The sequence below is a fragment of the Podarcis melisellensis genome, assembly GCF_964234715.1.
Source record: "Podarcis melisellensis genome assembly, chromosome: 17".
NCBI lineage: Eukaryota > Metazoa > Chordata > Lepidosauria > Squamata > Lacertidae > Podarcis > Podarcis melisellensis.
In genome coordinates, this window is record NC_138534.1 from 16,525,903 (window position 1) to 16,548,415 (window position 22,513).

Here is a 22,513-nt window from a genome sequence, read left to right on the forward strand (position 1 = left end):
AATTATGCAGCCTTCCTAGCAAATAAATCTAGCATATAAAAAATTCCAGGCTGCATTACTTTTAAGGTTGTGCTGTGTGCTACTTCGACGCTCACAGCACCTGTTAATTCTTTAACTGGGTAGTGCTAAGTAGAACATTACAGTGGTGCCTCGCAAGACGAAAAGAATCTGTTCCGCGATTCTCTTCGTCTAGCGGTTTTTTCGTCTTGCGAAGCAAGCCCATTGACAGCTTAGCGGATTAGCGCTACAGCGGTCTAGCGGCTTCTAGCGATCAGCTGTTAAGCAGCTTATCAGCAGATCAGCTGTTAAGCGGCTTAGCGGCTTAGGAAAGGGGGGGGAAGCGGGGGGAAACCGCTGGGACTCGCAAGATTTTTTCGACTTGCGAAGCAACACTATAGGGAAATTTGTTTTGCGAAGCGCCTCCAAAACGGAAAACCCTTTCGTCTAGCGGGTTTTCCGTCTTGCGAGGCGTTCGTCTTGCGGGGCACCACTGTACATGTTATGAAATAAGGCAGTCATGGCTGAGCATCTGATCTGCTTGTAGAACGTCCAAGTCCAAGTCCCATCTTTTATGCAGGGCTGAAACAGACCCAGTTTTGAAATCCTAGAAGGCTGCTATGACTTAGTGTGGACAGCGCTGAGAAAGATGGACCAAAGGTCTAACTCGGCTCCCTACGTTCCATGCACGCAACTCACAAGTGTTAAAACTGCACCCCAATCCCCAAAAGCCATACTGAGCCACTAAAAGCCTGCTCATACGTGAGACGTTATGGGAAATAGGGGCTGTTCAACGGGGGAACAGTACAGTGGTACCTTGGTTCTCAAACAATCCATTCCGGAAGTCTGTTCCAAAACCAAAGCGTTCCAAAACCAAGGTGCACTTTCCCATAGAAAGTAATGCAAAACAGATTAATCCGTTCCAGTCTTTTAAAAACAACCCCAAAACAGCAATTTAACATGAATGTTACTCTCTAACAACACCACTGATCCATAAAATGAAAGCAATAATCAATGCACTGTACTATAAAATAAGACAGTATTAGAGATGATAAAAATTAAAATTATTTTTTTTCTTAGCTGCACGGAGGATAGTCACTGTTTGTTTGTTTGTTTGCTTGCTTGCTTGCTTTTTGCCAATCATTTTCCTTTATTTGATGAATTAAAAAAGATACATAACGTAGAATTTGCATTACAAATCGAAAAACAACAACAGTAAAGACCAGAAAAGGAAAGAACAGTGATAATTTTTCAGTTTGCTATAATATCAATCATCTTCCATTCTGTTATTCTGCATTTCATATCATTATACAGATGATAGTCACTGTTTGAATGGGGGGCTTTTATCCATTCTGCAGTCAGTCAGTAGCTGAACTGGGTTCCACATAGTCACAAAAACAAATGAACTGAAAAAGCCTCAAAAACAAAAAACGCAAAATAAATAGCAAAAACAAAAGTGCCAAACTCAATCCATTGCAGAAGTCCATTTGACTTCCAAAATGTTCAAAAACCAAGGCACAGCTTCTGATTGGTGCAGTGCCCTGGAAACAATAGCAGACAGCTGCATCAGATGTTCGGCTTCCAAAAAACATTCGAAAATCAGAACACTCACTTCTGGGTTTTCAGCGTTTGAAAACCAAGGCATTTGAGAACCAAGGTACCACTGTATTCCAAAGCTAAAGGATAAGCACAGTGAACTTTTACATGCATCCTTGCTGTCCTAACTTAACACATCGATGGTAAATTTTAGAGAGCATTGCCAGTTGATCTTAATAATTGTGATGAGATCTTTTTTTTGGGGGGGGGATGTTTGTGCTAATTGTTGGGCCCAACTGAGCAGGCAATGCTGCAGATATTTAGTTTATCTCAATGGTAAATGATCACTGAAACCAAAGGAGCAACTTTGCCTGGTAGATTGTGCCCATCGACTTTGAGGAATTCTTTGCCCCTGAACATCCTGTCAGGCTCCTCTATCCAGGGGCTTCCGATAACTAGTTAGGATGGCATTATTTCAGAACCTGGGCTGTAACAATTGGATCTCCTTAGAATAGTTTCCTTGGGTTTTGCTGCTTCCTTTTCTGAATTCTGCTGTTTGGTGTTTTATCTTTAATTATTATATATTTTAAAGTTTTTTGTAACTGATGGTGTGCTTTGAGTGGCCACCTGGGAAAAAAATATGTACAGTGGTACCTCAGGTTAAGTACTTAATTCGTTCTGGAGGTCCGTTCTTAACCTGAAACTGTTCTTAACCTGAAGCACCACTTTAGCCAATGGGGCTTCCTGCTGCTGCCATGCCACCGGAGCCCAATTTTTGTTCTTATCCTGAAGCAAAGTTCTTAACCTGAAGCACTATTTCTGGGTTAGCAGAGTGTGTAACCTGAAGCGTATGTAACCCGAGGTACCACTGTATTTAAAAATATTTAAAATCAACGCAACTTACCAAAAAATTTCTCTTGAAAGAGCACCTACAAACATACTTTTTATATGCTACGAATGACCACACACTCTAGAAAGAAGTAGATGTTTCTAGTACTAGTGGATAGGGAAAGGTCAAATTACCATAAAGCTCTAAAACAGTATAGATTCCGTTCCCATAAGCACCAAGTCTTCTTTTTCTTTGCAAATGGAGACAGTTGGACTATCTCTTACCACCTAATAAAGGCAACAATCTAAGCACAGTGCTTAGCTCTGAATGACCTTGAAACATAATTGGCAAGCATGCATGTCTCTACGGTATATGCCATTGGGTAGATAAAAAATATATGGGATTATAATCAAAACTGATAAAGCTTCAAAATTAATCAAGGGTGTTTTAAACTTCTTGATGAGAGCAACAGAATGTAATGTGGCGTAATTGTTAATATATGTTGCATGATTTCCAAACCGAAGCGGTCAACGTGCAACTGTAAACTATATTCTGGGATGCCTTTATTAGAATTTCCTTTTAAACGTGGATTCTTGGGAGTCACTGCAAAACCCTTGTTTGTGATTTTGCAAAAAGGGAAACTGACAAATCATCAGCATATGTCATTCCAGTATTTTGCACGTGTATGAACTGGTTTATGTGGCACTTCTATTGCACATTATGTACATTTATGATTACTTTTTTCATGTTGATCACTTCACAGGAAGCATTTCATTAGGGAATTGAAAGAAAGAAATGCTTGCAGAACCTGTGGCCTGGTTCTCACAGCCTGGTAGGCCAAAATTTACTAGGACTCTCAGAGAGAAATGTGCATCCTTTTTGCTTCTTTCCTCTTAGTTCAGCACGGCAGTTAAGCCAAGGTTTTACGTACTGGTAAGTGTACTGCCTGAACACAGACTCACAGCTAAGCTTTCTTCTTCTCAGCCACGAGCTTAGCCAAGGTTTCTTCTTGGTTGCATCTCATAATGGGGGAGACAACTTAACCATGGTCTATTGTTTGGACAACACAATATGCCAAATCTCGACTTAGCTGCTGGGGACGAACAAACCAGCAGCAACCTCCTCCCTGGGAGCCCATAGGTTCACACTAAACCATGGTTTGGCTTAGTGTCGATACTGAAGGCATCTTAAGTATCTTCCTCATATGGATGGATTCGGAATCCATTTTTTCAATGGGCATAAAACAGCAAAGAGTCTCATTATATCTCTACACCACAGAAACATGTTATTAGTGGCAATCATGTCCCAGAAACAGTAGCATTCTCACTGTTGGACAGGCTGGACTCTGGCTTCCACAGTCAAAGCAATGAAGCTTCTGAGGCCCTGCACATTTAATTTGAACGCAGAAGGAAAAACCATCACCAGTTCCTGTTGCAAGCTGCGGGGGGCGGGGGGGGGGAACGGCATGGCCCAATTGCATACGAATGTTTGACTCTGCTGCAAACCACTCCGTGGCTTGTGCAAAGGGTGCTATAACAATTGTCAGAAGAAGGAAACTGGGTTTGAGATGAACTCCTAAGCACAATTCCCTGTGCTCATTTTGCTGGAGTGAACTTAGCTTCTGTTCTTTTCCTGAGCACATGAATAGGCAGAAACTGCATATTATTTTCTTCCGTGGGCATAAATTCCTTAATTTTTAAAGAGGGGGCAATATACCACTGTCCATTTTGGGTCAAAGCAACTGTGGACTTTGGGCTTTAAAATTTCAGCTGTGCCCCTGTGCAACGCCATAATACCCACACCCACACCTTACAATGGGCACACGGAGGCAGGGCCGGATTTAGGTTTGATGAGGCCCTAAGCTACTGAAGGTAATGGGGCCCTTTAGATGTCCAGCTGTCATTTATCAACAACAAATTGCTACTGTTTTTTGTGTTGAACATATGCTATATGGTAATTTATGGACCTAACAGGTATCTCAAGCACATGCAGAATGTAGGCACCCTATATATAGAAATGAGCAAACCAGTGATATTTTAGGGAGCAGGCTAGCAGGCTGGGCCCATGACTTACATCATAGGAGCCTACACAACACAAAACACTGTTACTGTAGGTAGGTTTTATTTTGTTTGTTTTTTATCTTATATTTTGGAAATGTACATCCAGGTTTTTTCCCCTTTAAATTTTTTGCGGGCCCCCAAGAAAGTGAGGCCCTAAGCTATAGCTTGTTTAGCTTATACAGTGGTAAATAGAGTTACAAACGCCTCAGGTTACAAACGCTTCAGGTTACAAACTCCGCTAACCTGGAAGAGTTACCTCGAGTTGAGAACTTTGCCCCAGGATGAGAACGGAAATTGTGCTCTGGCGGCACAGCGGCAGCAAGAGGCCCCATTAGCGAAAGTGTGCCTCTAGTTAAGAACAGTTTCAGGTTAAGAACGGACCTCCAGAATGAGTTAAGTTCATAACTAGAGGTACCACTGTACGTAAAACTGGCAGTGAGTGCCTATGGCCCCCTCTCGGCTCAGCACCCACTGTGGGTGGAATCTGTCGTGCTCTCCTAAATCCACCTCTGGGTCAAAGTGTTTCCTCTACTCAAGTGGGTTCAGGATACCTCCCCACCTGGAAACCCAAATTCACACCGAAATGCCTGAACATGCTCTCCATCAGGTGTTCTCCTGAGCACTGCAAAACCCAAGTCTTGCACAGAGGCGAAAGTAGCATCTTCATTTGGATACGGAAACGCGGGTCCTACCTTTACAGCTTCGCTTAGAGTTTGGTTTTTGTCTGCTTCTTCGCAGGAATGCACTTCCAGTTTATACTGCAGCTCCTGAAGCTGTTGTGCCTGTTCGTTCAAAAGCATTTGCGCCTGCTGCTCCCGTAGCAATGCATTATTTAGTTCTTCACATGCACTTTCAAACCTCTCGCGGGTGATCAATTTCTGATAAAGGAAATAAATTGTGTCCTGTCATGAAAGAGCGGCTTTGTTTTATACACTCGACTCTCGGCGTTCCCACTTGCCAATACGCAACATTCTAATGCAAAAGTTTTAAAAACACTCAATAGATCTTGTCTTAGTCGGGACCATTATGCAGTGCTAAATTGCCCTGCGATATTTATTCGCCAGATTCCCTTGGAAACCTGGTGCAGAAGTACAAGCGCAAGGGGAGCTTTTTTTCTGATTAAAAAGAGGTCAGAAAATTATTTCTGCGAAAGGAGCTGATTTGAACAAAGGTATCTACATTGTTCCAAACATAACGCCTAAGCTCAGAGCCATACATACAGGCCAAGCCAAGACCAATGACTGCAATATGCGAAATGTTTTTTGGGGGAAAAGCAATCTTGCTATTGTAGTTCAGCATCAGGAAGCCATCTTCCATAAATTCAGCCTAATCAAAGACTCCGGCTCTCATTTTGAATTCTTCTGGAGGAATATATCACTCCGTCTATCACCCAGATTGTAATTTTAGGGACTTGTTCTGAAAGAATGCTGTCCAGAGCAAACAGTGTTTAAAGCAAGGTATTCATATACTTGTGAAATCTCATTCTCATGGTTGATGGGTCCATAAACACATAAGCTGCCATCTTTTCTTCCTACCGCCCTAAATCAAGTGTTTGCTGTCGGTTCTGTGTGAGACTTAAATGTGAAGTTAGTCGCTTTAATGTTTTCTAATGAAGTTAGCACATCATACCCAATGCAACTTGAAATTTCTCTTTTGCAGAGATTTGTCTGGTTTGTACTGTACATATTAGAATGGACTGGAATCCTTAGTTCGTATATGTATGAAGGCAACTTTTCATTACATGTTCCTTTAGAGTATGATACGGGAAGTTCTTTGTTTTGAGTTTGAAACACCTTGCCTTATTTAACAGGACAAAATAAACTGTTCCAATAAAAAAGAAAAAGAAAATGAACATATGCCCATGCACTTTTGCCAATTTAAATATTGCAAAAGGCAACCTAATAAACCAAAACAGATAAAGGGTAGAGCCCGTTTTGTCTAATTAAAAACAACTACGGTTAAAGTTGGGACAAGATCCAAGATTTGAGGTCAAGTTACAGAAGAGCAATTCCCCATCTCCATCTACAGACGGGGGGGGGGGGCAGGATTTATACATATGTGCCAGATAAAAATTAATGTGGGGGGGGCAGAATACCAAAAATCAGGTATATTAGAAATGAACACTTAGGGAAAGCATGTGAAATAGTTGGAGGTAAAGCAATTACTATCTTGTATGCATTTTACTCTTCCTTGTTTTCCTTGTTGTTGTTTTTTTAAAAAAAATGCACCACCTTCCTTTCTTTAAGAAATTACATTATTTCTCAAAGGGAAGAAAGATGGCCAAGGCAACTAAGAAGCTGAATGAATCTTACAGATCCACCAAGCCTTTACAGACCACTGAGGAAGTGACAAGACCACCAGGCCCCTGAAGGCTTTTTTCACCCGTTACAGAATTTCGGCATGGGAGGCACTCCAAATTAATGTTTAACCCGAGGTCAGGTTGCCACAGGTGACAACTGCACATGTGGGACTTTCACTACAAGCACACCTTCTGGGAATCCCACGAATGGCTGCCATTTCCCACGGCTTCCCTCAGCAACCGCACTCTCTAACCTCCCCAAACCCTCAAGCGTTGTGACTGTCGTACAACAGGGTTACTCTAATGTAGATCAGTATGTGCTAACACTGAAGTGTCTCGACACATAGGTATCTTATAAAATGTGAAACAGCACTTATTCCGTTGAGCGTTTCAACAGTTGGTAGCGACGTGGCTGATAAGGAAAGCGGAATGAATACACAGATCACTTTGCTTGAGTGATGCTAACATGCAATTTTAGCGTTCAGACTTCACTTCTCCAGCAGCACAAGCATAATATTGAAGGAACTGGAGGCGGGGAGGAGGGAATTGGCTTTGTTGACAGATCAAACATCATTATTTACTCAACCTATTTTATCTTGCAACTTAAGGAACTAATCATATGGAAAGAACCACTTGTTTCTCCGCTTTTAATATACCTGAATCACAGCAGGGAGACATTTACAAGACATGGTTTTTGTGTGAGCATGGACAGAGTGGAAGGAAGGGGGGAGAGAGAGGGAATGCAAGAATAGATGGATTTTATTATTTGGTTTTCTAAGGAAGGCTGAGTGAAAACGGAGCAAAAGGAAACCTCTCCTTTAGATGAGGGTTATTCCTCCCCCCCCCCATCTAAATCAAATATACTTACAGATTGCTTAAATGCATTTAATTGCTCTTGCAGGCTCTGGGCTTTGTCAGCCTCGTTTCTCATCTCATTCAAATTCCGTTTGAATTCTGTGAGCTCTAAGCGGAGTGACCGCCGTTCCACTTCTGCTGTATGTAGCCTTTGTGTAAATTCAAATATTTGCCTCTGCAAGAATGCTATGCTTTTCTGGTAGTAAAAATAGGGGGGGGGGGAGAGAGGAAACAATATTGTTAGCTGCGCTGATTAGGCAATAAATCAATAGCATTTAAAGCATGGGGAAATTAAAATGAATCATGTTTTCTGAATTCACCCAGAAAAGTGAAACATTCTGAAAGCTACTATTGCATACTCCTGAAGCAATATGTACAAACAGAGGATATATTCCAAAACTCAAAACAAGGCAGAGGTCCGTGTTGAGGAAACATTTATCGTATTTTTGTATATATAGCACATGCGCTTTTGTAGCAATGCACAACCCAAGTATGCAATAAGTGATACTTAAAGCACTTTTACAATTAAAATCATGGACTGCACTTAAAAGATTTGCTTTTAAAAAGAAGATTGTGCCTTGCCTTGAGTGCTAATGACTGGAATCGAAGTTTTGTTTTGTTTTTAAAAACAAGAGAGAGAGAGAGAGAGAGAGAGAGAGAGAGAGAGAGAGAGAGAGAGAATATCAAAGCTAGATACGGTTTGAAAAATACACTCCCTTTCTTGTAATTTTCCAATTTTACTTTTAAGGCAGAACACTCTGATGCTACACAAACTAAGTGTTGCGGGGCAGAGAATAAAAACCCACAGCCACCTGAAAGCAAATTCCCTGAGCACAGTAGCTGTTGTATGCTAATTGCTTTCATACAAACCGTAGCAGGGGCTCTATCATTGATGCCTGCTTTAAGAGCCTGAGCGTTTATTTTATGGAGCCCGCGAGCCAATCTCTGAACCAAGGTGTCTTTCTCGATGTAGGTAATGCTCTGGCGGCCGTCTGCTACGGCAAACTCCATCATGATGAAAAGTTTGTCCATGAGTTTTGAAAAAGAATTCCTCGCCGCACTGATAAGCAAATGTCCGGAAAGCCACGAATTCAGATCTTGAGAAGGGAAAGAAGCAAAGTCCATTAAACAAGTGGGTTTGGGCCTGCCTCCCACTGAGTACATATAAATTATGGAAGTGCTTCGTATAGGAAACAGTGAAACACAATACAGAACTCCATACCCCCAATATGGAAATAACCAAAGGTTCCTGTTTTATGCAACTTAGAGACTGAATCCTATGGAACACAGAGGTGCTTACCTCTGAGGAAACCTGCTGATCATTCTGACTAATTCCAGACCCTCCAAATGTCCCTATTTTCCAGGGACAGTCCCAGATTTACAAAAACTGTCCCGGTTTCTGATTTGATCCCAGAACGTCTTGCTTTTCCTTAGGACACCCCTATTTTCATCAGAAAAATGTTGGAGGGTATGGAGATATGCAACCCCTCCAAGCCAAGGAGATAAGTGACTATGCAACCTTTAGAAGACATCTGAAGGCAGGCCAGTACTGTGGTACCTCAGGTTACATATGCTTCAGGTTACATACACTTCAGGTTACAGACTCCGCTAACCCAGAAATAGTGCTTCAGGTTAAGAACTTTGCTTCAGGATGAGAACAGAAATCGTGCTCCGGCAGCGTGGCAGCAGCAGGAGGCCCCATTGGCGAAAGTGGTACCTCAGGTTAAGAACAGTTTCAGGTTAAGAACGGACCTCCGGAACGAATTAAGTACTTAACCCGAGGTACCACTGTACAATGGTACCTCGGCTGTCGAACGTAATCCATTCCGGAAGACAGTTCTGACTTCCAAAACGTTTGAAAACTGAGGTGCAAAGGATGGTTGGCAAAGTCAATGGGAAAAACAGAAAAACACACAGTGGAAGCTGTTTGAATTCTGAGGCGTGTTTGAAAACGGAAGCAACTATTCGGGTTCCGAATAGTTTGGCTTCCGAGATGCTAAAAAACCGAGGTACCACTATATAGGGATTTTGTAAAAAACGTTTAATGCTTTATTATGTTTTTATATATGTTGGAAACTGCCTAGAGTGGCTGGGGAAACCCAGCCAGACGGACAGCATATATCATTATTATTATTATTATTGAATAGGATGTCCCTATTTTCATCGGCGAAATGTTGGAGGCTTTGCAGCTCATGCTCCTTGGTGCATGATTTTTCAACAGAATCCCACTGTTTCTTGCAGAGGGTCTCCCCCAAAAACTTCTACATAAAATGCTGTGTAGACCAACCAACCCCAAAATACTCCAAGAAGAGGAGTAGTCTATTGTCTACATAGGTACTTGTTTGATTCCTTGTTGGGACATGGTTCACTGTAACTCTGTAGATAAAAATTATGTTGGCTAAGACCAATCTGCAACAGGGCAATTCTGGTGGACGAAAGAGAATCTCTCCAATTCCACGTTTGCACACAACAAACAATTCTCTTAACTTCTGGTGAAAATGTACGTCCATATGCACGGACAGACTTTGCCACAGGAGAAATAATGGCTTTGCTAATGAGAATTGGTCTTTTGCTCTCTTCTAATAGTGCATCTTTTTCTTCGTCTTCCTTGCATTAATCCACAGGTTGCAATATATGACACCCCAGACCTGTTGGATAGGCAGACTAATAACCGCTTATAAATATCAGTGAATGTGTTACAGATTCAAAAGTAGAAGGTAAGTCGCTGAAGCAAATTTATAACTGTTTTCCGTTCTTTCTTGACAGCTTAGATGTCTAAATCATTTGCTGCTTAAAACTACTGAGGCTTGGTACCTTAATGCCACACTATTTATATTCCAAGACAAGAGAATATAATTTACCTTATTCCAAGGCAATTAAAATTTTACAACTACAATTACTTATTTCCCCAATGGATTTTGGTAATCATCCTTCTCATATAATGGGCCTAAGGCCCCAGCACACCCAACATGTTCTGCTTACTGCTAGATTCGTCAGGTCTGTAATTAATAATTGTGTTTAATGTTGATAAATAAAATTGTCAGTGCTCCTACTACTAATTGGTATTCCAGATAACGGTTAATAGGTTTATTTATGCCTTAATAAAAGTCTTGTAATTTAGTTTTCCCTCTGCAAGTCAGGTCTTAATCTGTCATTACTTGTCTTACGATACTATCAGGGTAAGATGACAACCATGGCAGAGCTTATTTACATTCAGGAGAATACCAGATCTCCTGTTGCTGCAGAGAATTAAAATATTTGTTCTAAAGTTTAAAGCAGAAAGCCTATCGAGGCACATTTTTTAAAGCAAGCCATCTTTTTTTTTCTCCCCCTTGCTTGTGAGAACAAAAACAAAGGATTTCAGGCAAAATAGAATAGGAGTACTACTCCAAAAATATTATTTTCATCTGCAGCCAAAGGATCACTTGAACTAATATGAAGTAGGATACAACTGGAATCAAAGTACTTTATGTGAAACAATAAGACCATCATCGGTTTCTCTGTATCAACATTGCACCTGGAATATAATCTGTTCCGATTTCAAGTTGCCTGGGCACCGTTCCAAATAACCTACTTCAGGTACACCCCCCTCCAGCATATAATCCCCACTGGGATTTTTTTAGTTAGAAAAAAAATCATTTTGATAACGAGAGCCCACGTGTCATATTACACTGAAAGTCCCCTTGGTTTCAGAAATAAGCTTGCTGGGGCAGGATAGAGGGGCTGTTTTTTGAGCAGTGCAAATTAAACCCCCTTGGGCATGTAAAAATAGTTCAGGGGGGCTCTTAGCCAGGATGTGGAATCAAAGGTTTGGGGTGCATAGAGGCTGGTGAAACCAGGCTATGGTTTTAATTTTGTTTCCATTTAATTTTTCTTGGCCAGAGTTGTAGTTTGAATTATCAAGTGCCATTGGTATAAAAACATTTGATAGACTGCATTGTAAGGTAAAGGACGCCTGGATGATTAACTACAGTTGAATTTGACTATGGGGTGCAGCGCTCATCTCGCTTTTAGGCTGAGGGAGCTGGCGTTTGTCCACAGACAGCTTTCCAGGTCATGTGGCCAGCAGGACTAAACCGCTTCTGGTGCAACGGGACACCGTGACGGAAACCAGAGCGTGCGGAAATGCCATTTACCTTCCCGCCACAGCAGTACCTATTTATCTACTTGCACTGGCATGCTTTCAAACTGCTAGGTTGGCAGGAGCTGGGACAGAGCAACAGGAGCTCACCCTGTCGCAGGGATTCAAACTGCTGACCTTCCAATCAGCAAGCCCAAGAGGCTCAGTGGTTTAGACCACAGCGCCACTCATGTCCCTACATAATGCATTATATTCTATCTCTGTTATTTAAAATTAGAAGTCTGAACTTTATATATACACATAACATTCGGGCTAATGCTATACCAGTCTTCTTTCCCCCACCCCCCAGGATTGCCAGAGAGATTTTAAAAGAAAATAAAAATATTTCCAGGATGGGAAAGCACACAGTTTCTAAAAGCAAAGCATCACCTCTGGTTAATTTTTAATGAATAATGGTTCTGACTAAAACAAAGAAATGTGCGGGGATAGAATCATTCACGGCTTTGAAAGGTGAAACGAGAATACAATTCAATTCCACACGGTACTGTATTCTGCTGTATCTATAACCGGAGGGAAAAGAATATATACACTCTGAGTACCTGGCCACAGACTATCAAGGAATTACAGTAAAAGCACTAAATAATTTATGCAGTGATGAGCGTGTGAGAATTGTCCTGCACAAACACAGTTACAGTGCAAAGAGCAAGCAAGTCTTTATTAAACAAATGAAGCAAAAACCAATGAAAAGTGACAAAGATTACTCCAGTGACAACGGGAAAGATGTCTGGTGTTTTGTTTTTTCCTTTGCTTTTTAGCAAAACAGAACACGAAGGAAGGACTTGAGTCTTTACTAATGTTTGTGTGTCCAAAAGTTCAAAAACTCAGCTTAATCTCCAAGTGATCACAATACGTTCAAATAAATCTTACACGCTCGTTTCCTCTAAGCACCACTGTTATAACTGGCTAAATGTCAACACTCGTGTAAAAATGAATTCTAAGCCTTGGGTCCAAAGAGATACTTTGGGTGCAGCCGTGGAACTGGATAGACCCAACAGGAATTTTCTTTCTTGTTGGACTACCAAGCCATATTAAACTGATTGGAAGTCAAAAGATGTGGTCAAGCACAGTTGGTTGCTGTTTAAGAAAGCTAAACCCCAAAGCTCCCTTGAGTTTGTGGAACAATTGTGTTGTTCCTTGAATCAGGGTGCATGCTGCAATTGTTACCTGAAGATGTTTAGTATTTTCCCATGGTTTGTGGCATGTGGCTCAGGAGATGTGCCACACCAGCTTGAGGGAAACGCAACCCCTGGCTGAGGACCACAAGCAATGGCGTAAGTGGATTCAATCTCATGGTCGTCACCAGAGTGCAGAAGTATCCACATACCAAGGACAGTTGAGATGCTGAGGCAACCAGTTAAAAATTTCTGCCTTGTTCCTGAGTGTCAGGATCTGAAATCCTTGACAGCATATAGCTAAGACCATGTTCAGCCACCTTATACAGTGGTACCTCTGGTTAAGAACTTAATTCGTTCTGGAGGTCCGTTCTTAACCTGAGGTACCATTTTAGCTAATGGGGCCTCCCGCTGCCACCGCACAATTTCTCTTCTCATCCTGAAGCAAAGTTCTTAACCTGAGGTACTATTTCTGAGATCTTCCTGCAGCTAATGGGAAGTTGGCCAGTGTTGCGGAAGGCAGTCCCCGCGCTGCTCCGTGCCGGTTTAGCGTGGTGCACGGGCAGGTGGCGGGGGTCCCCAAGCCTGCAGCAGGGGTCTATGGGCCGGTTAAATGACCCCCATGGGCCTTAGGTTGCAGACCCCAGCAATAAAACATCAAACATTAAAAACTTCCCTAAACAGGGCTGCCTTCAGATGTCTTCTGAAAGTCAGATAGCTGTTTATTTCCTTGACATCTGATGGGAGGGCATTCCACAGGGCGGGCACCACCACCGAGAAGACCCTCTGCCTGTTTCCCTGTAACTTTGCTTCTCGCAGTGAGGGAACTGCAAGAAAGCCCTGGGAGCTGGACCTCCGTGTCCGGGCTGGACGATGGGGGTGGAGATGCTCCTTCAGGTCTACTGGGCCGAGGCCATTTAGGGCTTTCAAGGTCAGCACCAACACTTTGAATTGTGCCTGGAAACGTACAATGGTGGGCTAGCTCTACAGGATCACCCCACCAGACTAGATGCTACAGTTTACCGCTTATAATTAGCAGGGAAAATGTACCATTTGCCCCAAACGTATTGTTTGAAGATTTAAGATACCTAGGATATGATCAGCAGAAAAAACGGAAGATGTTACCTGTCTTGTTAACCACTTCTTGTAGCTCAACCATTGAACTGAGGACAGCGGCAAGGAGACTAGGACTGGTAAGCCAATTGAGCGCTTGAAGAGAACGGACGTGTTCCTTCTGTTGCTCTGCATTACAAAAAAAGTGAAAACAATCCAATGGTATCCCATAGTATTAGATTAAAACACATTTGCGGCAAGGGAGATTGCTAAAACAATCACTCGGATTTGGAGGCTATTTGCAAAAACCACACATTTACTCAAAGATGTTTGTACCATGTTTTAGCTGCTTATACGTGGGCAAAAGGGTTAAACCCTACTTCTCCCAGCACCATGATCCTACTCTCCAAATAATGTCTCCAACCCAAAGCTGTTCAATAAAAATAAGATATACAGGGTCGAAAACGTCCCACTGTCTAGTCGCCACGACTACCCCAATATTGCAGATGTGGAACTGAAGTTGAAAGAACAGTGGTTCAAGAGCATTTAGGGAGCTCACAGATCAGGAGACATTTAACCCAGAGACTTTCTAGTCTGTAGCTCACACCCTTTAGCAACCAGGGGAAGGTTAGAAGTAGATCACATGATGGTGAGCTGGGAAAACACAATGACTACATTATTACATGAGCACAGTTCCACAGCATTTGAAATTTTCATTTACATGCATTCAATCAAAATAAGATGGGTTTATGAAGCAATTCTATACCCTCCCACCATGCTGACAAAGAATTCTACGAAACAGTAGTCAATATCCGGAATCACTGTTCATATTTGCTGAATACACAAAGCTTCACAGCTTGTCTTTCATCGTACAAAGTCTGGCACCGTGCTTCATTTAAATATTTTCAGAGACTTTGAGACTAAAGATTTCAATTTTTGACTTGTTATGGTTTGAAGGAATTAGATAAAAGATTGTCTATTGCGTATCATCGTGTTGCCATTGCTGATGTCAGATAGACAGGGCTGAGCAAGACGGACCAGAGGCCTTACTTGGGATAAGGAACTTCCTGTGCTCTTATACTACGCTCATGCTACACTAACTCTTAAAAATCTGCAAATGTCCCAATTATTAATCTCATGGCAGTTCAATTCAGATATGCCAAACCATAGATTACAATTGAAAAAGCTTTCCCTGTGGTTACCATAAAACAACTTCCGTGATTTCATTGGTACAGTGCTCCATGGGACAACACAATAGCCTGATCTCCTAATCATGGTTAAGACATGTGCCATAGGCTTGCACGCTCCCATCTCATGCTTTAAGTCCTTCATGGATTGTTTTAACCATGGAGAAGCAATGGCCATGGCTAAAACCAGCCAGCAGAGTTCACACAACAAGAGTATGAACCGGGTTTACAAACCCTGGATTTGAAGGGATCTCGTTTGTGATAACCATGGGTTGCCCAGGTGCAGGTATCATGCTACGCCATACTACGGAACAAGAAACCATGGAATGGAGACCTGAATCAGGCATAGGCAACCTCGGCCCTCCAGATGTTTTAAGACTACAATTCCCATCATCCCTGGCCACTGGTCCTGTTAGCTAGGGATGATGGGAGTTGTAGTCCCAAAACATCTGGAGGGCAGAGTTTGCCTATGCCTGACTTGAATCCACATGGAAAGCGTACCCTGCATTTCCTAAACACAATCAGATCCGCAATGGGTCACAGTCAATCCAGATTCAGTTTACCATCAGTTCAGATGGGTGTGTGTGTGTTTCCTGTGTATTTAACACCGTCTCTGGGGGTTTGGGGCTCTTTTAATTAACACGCTAAATTTGGTCTAACAGCTTAAACTTAATTTCCCCCCTCAAATTATAAAGCCTATGCCCCCCATTGCCTTGGCATAATATAATTGTTATTTAAGTACTGAAAGTGCAGTTTGACACCAAACATATAAATCACCGGCTGATTATCTTACTTGACAGGTTCTGCACATCCTTGGAGTCTCCTGCACAGACTAAAATTCCTATGCCTTCTCTGAAGCTGTCCACCCAGGAGAAAAGGGAGCTGCAAGACTGGCCCAACAGCTGAAGCCTCTTGGCTGCCAGCACGGCAATGACGCCCTTGCGGAAGAGGTGGATCATGCTGCCGCCATGTTTTTGTTTCTTCGCCTGGCCGTCGCTCGGCTTCCTTTCCTCGGCCTCGGACAAAACGTTGGCCAGAGTCCGGATCTCTTGCTTGAAAACATCGCAGGTGTTGACTTGATCTTGGAGGAAGTCCCTTTGGGTCGATAAGGCGCACGAGCGGCTGTAGAGCGCGTACAAGGCTCCGGAAAGCAGCGCGCACGCCGCCAGAAGTGACATGTGCTCTTTTTGGTTTTGAGTCAACATGGTCTTAAAGTGAGAGTTCTCAAAGAGCAACTGTTCCTGCCTCTTTTCGGCGGCGGCAAACTTCTCTTTGGCTTTCTCTGCCATTTCTTGATATTTCTGGAAATATGGGAGGAAATATGGGTTTCAAGGAACAGAATCAACCGGCAGCCTCTTTATAAATCGGGAGAAATGGCAGAAGCAATGGGGCGCACGGCAAAGTCCAGAACATCAAAGCCCCAAGGCTGCTGCATTGCTCTGTAACCAGCCCATTAAATCCAACATCTGGAAAGGCATGTTCAAAATTATGAGCTCGCTAAAGAGCCAATGAAGGTGAAGCTGCTTATTAAAAACAAACAAAACAAAACACCAAGCCCTAATCTCATATTCCAAACCTATAAAAGTCTAGATGCTCATCAGTGGAAGAAGAAAAGCAGCGCTGTCCTTAAAACATAACACCAGCTACTGTTTAAAAGGGCTTTACAATAAATTTTATATAGAAACTGGATAAATGTGAATTTGGATTACTAGAAGAACTTTACAACAGCCATATTGCACTGTCTCAGTGACTAAAAAATAAAGGCTGGGCTTGTGAAATAAATTTGGGAAAAGTTACATCCTGCAGACCGGAAAAAACTATTCTGGAATGTATATGTTAAATATTTTGAATAACTGTTGTTACAGATAATTGTCAGATAGGGAGGCGGGAGTTCTTTTTATCTATTTTTCTATTCTTTTCCATTATCTTAGTTATTTTTTCTGTTTTCCCCCCTCTTTCTCTTTTTTATATCATTGTGTTCTGTAACGATCATGAGTATTCCATTTTGTATTTTCTTCCTCTTCGGTATTCTTATTTTTTTGATATATTGCTTTTTATTACCTTTTTTATAAACACCTTTGGATTTTAGATCTAAAAATCTTCAGTAGGATTCTTTTAAAAAACAAATAAACAAACGTCATGCCAGCAACGATTCACAACATATTGCCGGGTCAAAAAAATCATTAAACCATTATCACGATATGGACTTGAAACCGGTTTTGGATGATCTATATCATCCAGCCCTAACACACATTGTGATTCGCGATATATTGCCAAGTCACAGAAAAACTATGAAACCGATATCGTGATACGGATTTCAAGCTGGTTTTGAACAATATAGCGCCCAGACCTAAACTCGGCTACTTCCTATACTAATGCTGTGCTAGGCCTGCTCTTCAAAAAGAAGATGCAGCCGTCATGTTACCTGTTGGATCAACACCTCAACTTGTGCTTAGCAAAATGCAGGGGCACAGGAAGGGGGGCGATGGGGGCGGACCGCCCCAGATGCCCACCACCCCAGGTGCCCTCACTGAGGGGGGTGACATTCGGCACGCCATCCTCCCACAACTCCCAAGCCCACCCCGAACCATAGGGGTGAAGGGGGGAGCTGCGCCGCTTTGCCAGCAGCATTCCCCCCTTCGCCGTTCGTTTTGACAGATTAGTGGAGGCTTGGGAGTCACGGGTAGGTAGAGAATCAAATGTCCGCTCTCACAGTGCTCTCACACCGCCCTGGGCACCCAAGCAGCTATCCCGTGCCTGGAAGAGCACCTTCTGTGCCATGCCCCCCTCGGGAGCACACCCGCCCTGGGCTGCGTGGGCAAATGCTCTGCTGCTGGCCAAATATATACCATTTATGTACCTGCCTTACCTTGTAACCTGCCCCTTGCCCAGGTACTAGTCTATATTATGCATTAAAGCCTTTGACAGCAGCCGGACTAGGAGTTTGACTTCTTTGCCTGGCGCTAAGAACCAGGGCAAGTGTCGACTTCAGCTTCCAACTTAACATAGCAACTAGCGTATTTTATCCATCCATAAGTCGCCCCCATGTATAAGACCCCCCCCCCAATTTGGGCGGGACTCAATTTTAAGAAAATGAGGGGAGATGGCCCAAAGTTGTTGAGCCTCTCCCCCCACGCAGCTGTGAGAGGGAAGCACCCCCCAGATCGCTCCCCGTTCGCTGTAGCATCGGGGGGAGCCGCGCTCCTGCCAACTGGCTGGCTGGCGGTGCACAGCTTCTCTCCTCCCCATGCTACTATCCGTATATTGGACGACCTCAGTTTTTTGACATGATTTTTGAGTCAAAAAACTTTGTCCAATACACAGAAAAATATGGTAACGCAGGCCAATAGTGCAGTAATCCATAACCATCTTATCTATGAGCAACAGCAAAGTCTATGGCTTAAAGAACAATTATGCTAGGGTTTTGGTGTTTGTTTTTTAAAGAAAAGAACAGGACACATGGCTGTGTTAAGTTAGTTTAGCGAAAGAGAATAGTAAACTAGGGAAAACCTGGAGAGACAGAAATAGATAGGCAGCAGCTGGAAAGGGGAAAGTAAAGGTGATCTTTTAATTACTTTGCAATCAACCCCCTACTTATATATTCACAGATTAATTATGTCTCGGGCAGAATTGTATTTTCAAGAGAACACTCTTTGTATTATTTGATCAATCACTTATTGCTTTATTCTTCACATACATAATACCTGCTATTCCAATGAATGCTCAAAAACTTAATTCGGACAAGTATGTAAATTAATGACTGAATAATAAGCATTGTGAGTTTGAAGTCACAGTAATACTTTGTGATACACATACACACAGAGCAAGAGAGAGAGAGCGCAACAACTCGTTCAATCCATGAAAGTGAGCATGGATGTAGATGCCTATTGCAAAGTTTCAACATAATAATAAGCTTTGTATGCAGTATTTGCATAAGTTAAATTCATTCATGGCCCTGAATGCCAATTCACTAGACAGGCTAACAGTTTGCCTTTCTATTGAATTGGCATCCTGGGCTATTAATACATTTATCTACTTTATCTAAGCTACATTAGCAGAATAGAAAATGAATATTTTACCATCTCAGGAAATTACGCATCGTCAACAAGCCTAGCCAATGGGATGCCCTCTAGATATTGCTGAACTAAAACTCCCATCATTCCTGACCCTTAGCCACAATGCTAGTTGAGGCTGATGGGAGCTGCATTCCAATACCCTGCATTTTTAAACATTATTTGCAATTATGAAAATGCGAGTGGAAGTGAAAATTCGCATAATTCAAACTCACAGAAAGGAAGCATTATTACAATAGTTAATTAACCATTGAACACTAAAAACAGGTAGCTCTCTTGAACGACTGTTTCCTTGCTTCCATTTTGGCAACTCTATCAACCGAATTGTCAAAAGAGAATTGCAGAGAAAGCTCTCCATGGAGATCTTAAGGTGGTTAAGCCTTTCTTGACTTGTAATAGGCAGGCTTCATTTGTGCAATGGAACTTTCACCTCCTCTCCTCTCCTCTCCTCTGCCGTCACCCCTGCACACCCTCAAAATCTGCTCCAGAGAGTTGAAGGACCCTCCAGATCAGATTTAGAGGGTGCAAAGGGAGAGGAGAAGAAAGGGAGGTGCCACTGCGTTAAAGGTACTCTCTGTGCACAGTGCTGGATACAACCCATAGGGCGTGTGGCTAATTCCTCCTCCATTTAAGAAGCCATGGCTGTTGCGGGAACTAAATCTGGGCAGATGTCCGCAACCCTGTCCACAGCACTCACATTAATTTGGACCCCACTTTTACATGAGATTGGCATTGGAACGACTTAAGGTTCCACGAGCAAATAATGTAGATTAAACCCAAGCACATCTGCTTGCTTTAAAGCAACTCATCCATACAAAACAACCGACACAATCTTCATAGTGACATGTACTTTGACTGCAGTTCTCAGTTGCTGTGTCAACGCAACCTCTGTTCAAGAAAGCTCGCTCGTGTCTTTTGGAAGAAAATGCCATGCGCTTTGCAAAAGGGAGAAGGAACACTGAAGGCGGCCAGTTGCTAAAAAGGAACAGATCTTCCCAAATGAGTGAAAAATGTGATGGGGACTGCATAAATAACCAACAACCACAGTTTAAAAAGGTGTCATGGGGAAAGAGTATACCAAACACCCAAATCTCTGGCTATATACACATACACGAATAATGTATGCAAAATCTTATGCAGAACCAATATTAGTATTTCCCATTAGGCAAAAATCAGCCCAGAAACTACAGAATTATTAGCAACTGATTTTTGCTTCTAGAAGTAGCAAAAAAGTAACCTGAATTTGGGAAGCACGGTGGGGGAGGAAGGGGGGGGGAGGAAGAAAACACAAACAACTCGCGGATCTTGGCCCTCAGAGTCCAGAATTTAAGAAGGAAAATATAAACTCATATAGAGTCAAAAAGAAAAGCTCAGCTGACATCTGTTACTAAAAACAAGTAGGCCCAGTATCACTCTATCTATCTATCGATCTATCTACCTATCTATCTAAAAGTACAGTCATACCTCGGGTTACAGACGCTTCAGGTTGCGTACTGCCGAAACCCAGAAGTACCTAAACGGGTTACTTCTGGGTTTCGATGGTTTGCGCATGCGCAGAAGCACCGAATCGCAACCCACACATGCGCAGACGTTGGTTGCGAACGCTGCGGGTTGTGAACGTGCATCCCGCACAGATCACATTCGCAACCCAAGCATCCACTGTACAGCAATCTTCCTTCCTTTGCCATATAAATGTAGACGCACAGGCTGCGTTTTTCCCCCCCTTCGGCAGCTTGTAATTGTTTTGTGCCCAAACCTACGTTGCTTCTAATATTTCCTCAGAACCTTAAAAGTACAATTTCTTGAAAGGAACAGCGAGATTCTGTGCCTTGAAAGACTGGCAGCCCGACTTCATGGAGTGGAGCAGCTTTGAGAGGTGGCTCCCTGGGTTACGGCACTCTGCGGACTTCAAGAACCCTTTAAAAAAATTAGTCACTCCCCTGGAGAGTACAACTCTATTTTATCCTGTTTCTTGCTGGGTCTTTATCCTTTATGTTGGCAAGAAGACAAGACTGCAAACTGGAGACTTAATGACACCTGGGCTTCAAAGGACTTCACGTTATTTCAACTATTTTATTTTCCTCTCTTACAACCCTCACTTTGATTCCACTGAACACATGATAGTCTTCAACTAATTCACCTCTTCTGATAACAGTCCTGCTCCTTCATAAAGCAAGTCAATTCTTCAAAGGGAGGGGCATCCCTTGCCCTAGAGAATCCCCCAACCCTTCTATTTGACGAGTCTCGTTCCCCCCCCCATAGATCTATTTGTTTTTATGTGAATATCTTTTTGCCTGTGTACCTGTGCTTCTGATTATATCCACAAAACCAGATAGTTGTTTGTAAAGGAGGTAGCTTATCGATGTTGTTGGACTACAACTCCCATCATTCCTGACCTCTGGGCACTCTGGCTGGAAATGATGGGAGCTGGAGTCCCAGCAGGTTGTACAGGGATACAAGTTCCCAAGCCTTGTGTAATAAATAATAATAATAATAATAATAATAATAATAATAATAATAATAATAATAATAAATTATTTATACCCCGCCCATCTGGCTGGGTTTCCCCAGTCACTCTGGGTGGCTTTCAACAGAATATTAAAATAGAATAATCTATTAAACATTAAAAGCTTCCCTAAACAGGGCTGCCTTCAGAAGTCTTCTAAATGTCTGGTAGTTGTTTTTCTCTTTGACATCTGGTGGGAGGGCGTTCCACAGGGCGGGTGCCACTACCAAGAAGGCCCTCTGCCTGTAACTTGGCTTCTTGCAGGGAGGAAACCGCCAGAAGGCCCTCGGAGCTGGACCTCAGTGTCCGGGCAAACGATGGGGGTGGAGACGCTCCTTCAGATATACTGGACCGAGGCCATTTAGGGCTTTAAAGGCCAGCACCAACACTTTGAATTGTGCTCGGAAACATACTGGGAGCCAGTATATTGTAGCAATGCTTAGTATTTATACAGCACCTATATGCCCAATTCAGCTCAAGTAAATAATCTCTATCATCTATCAAACAACCCTGAAACATTGATAGGATGTTATTATTCCCGGGAGATAAGCCAAGACTACGCAGGGCTCAAGGTGCTGAGTTGCGCCCAACACTGGGGGGAGAGCTGCACATGACGTCATGGACATCGTGCATGACTGTCACATGGGTAGAGGCCAGCCATGTGACATTTGTGCTCCAGGCCGTGCTGGTCAGCCCAGGGTGACATCCTGCCAAGGTCGCACGATGTCAGGGCAACATCCCACCATGCCTCCTCTTCCCCCTCAAGATGGGGGGGGCTGAGCCCCATCTCTGTGGACACTGGGGGGCTGTAGAGGCCTCATCCCCATAGCGTTGGCAAGCCTGACTCTGGGAATTCACAGCCAAG

The 22,513-nt window shown here is 42.8% G+C and overlaps 1 protein-coding gene across 3 annotated transcripts in view; it reads right to left on the reverse strand.

Moving 5' to 3' along the window:
* CCDC171 (coiled-coil domain containing 171) overlaps window positions 1-22,513 on the reverse strand; it is a 217,647-nt gene that overhangs the window by 105,243 nt on the left and 89,891 nt on the right. For all 3 annotated transcript variants that reach the window (XM_081893784.1, XM_081893785.1, XM_081893783.1), the window contains 5 exons: window positions 15,863-16,370; window positions 13,955-14,071; window positions 8,447-8,673; window positions 7,590-7,772; window positions 5,115-5,300 (listed from right to left, as the gene is read on the reverse strand). In XM_081893784.1, the coding sequence (XP_081749910.1) occupies window positions 5,115-5,300; window positions 7,590-7,772; window positions 8,447-8,673; window positions 13,955-14,071; window positions 15,863-16,370 (1,221 nt within the window). The remainder of the gene's footprint in view (window positions 1-5,114; window positions 5,301-7,589; window positions 7,773-8,446; window positions 8,674-13,954; window positions 14,072-15,862; window positions 16,371-22,513) is intronic.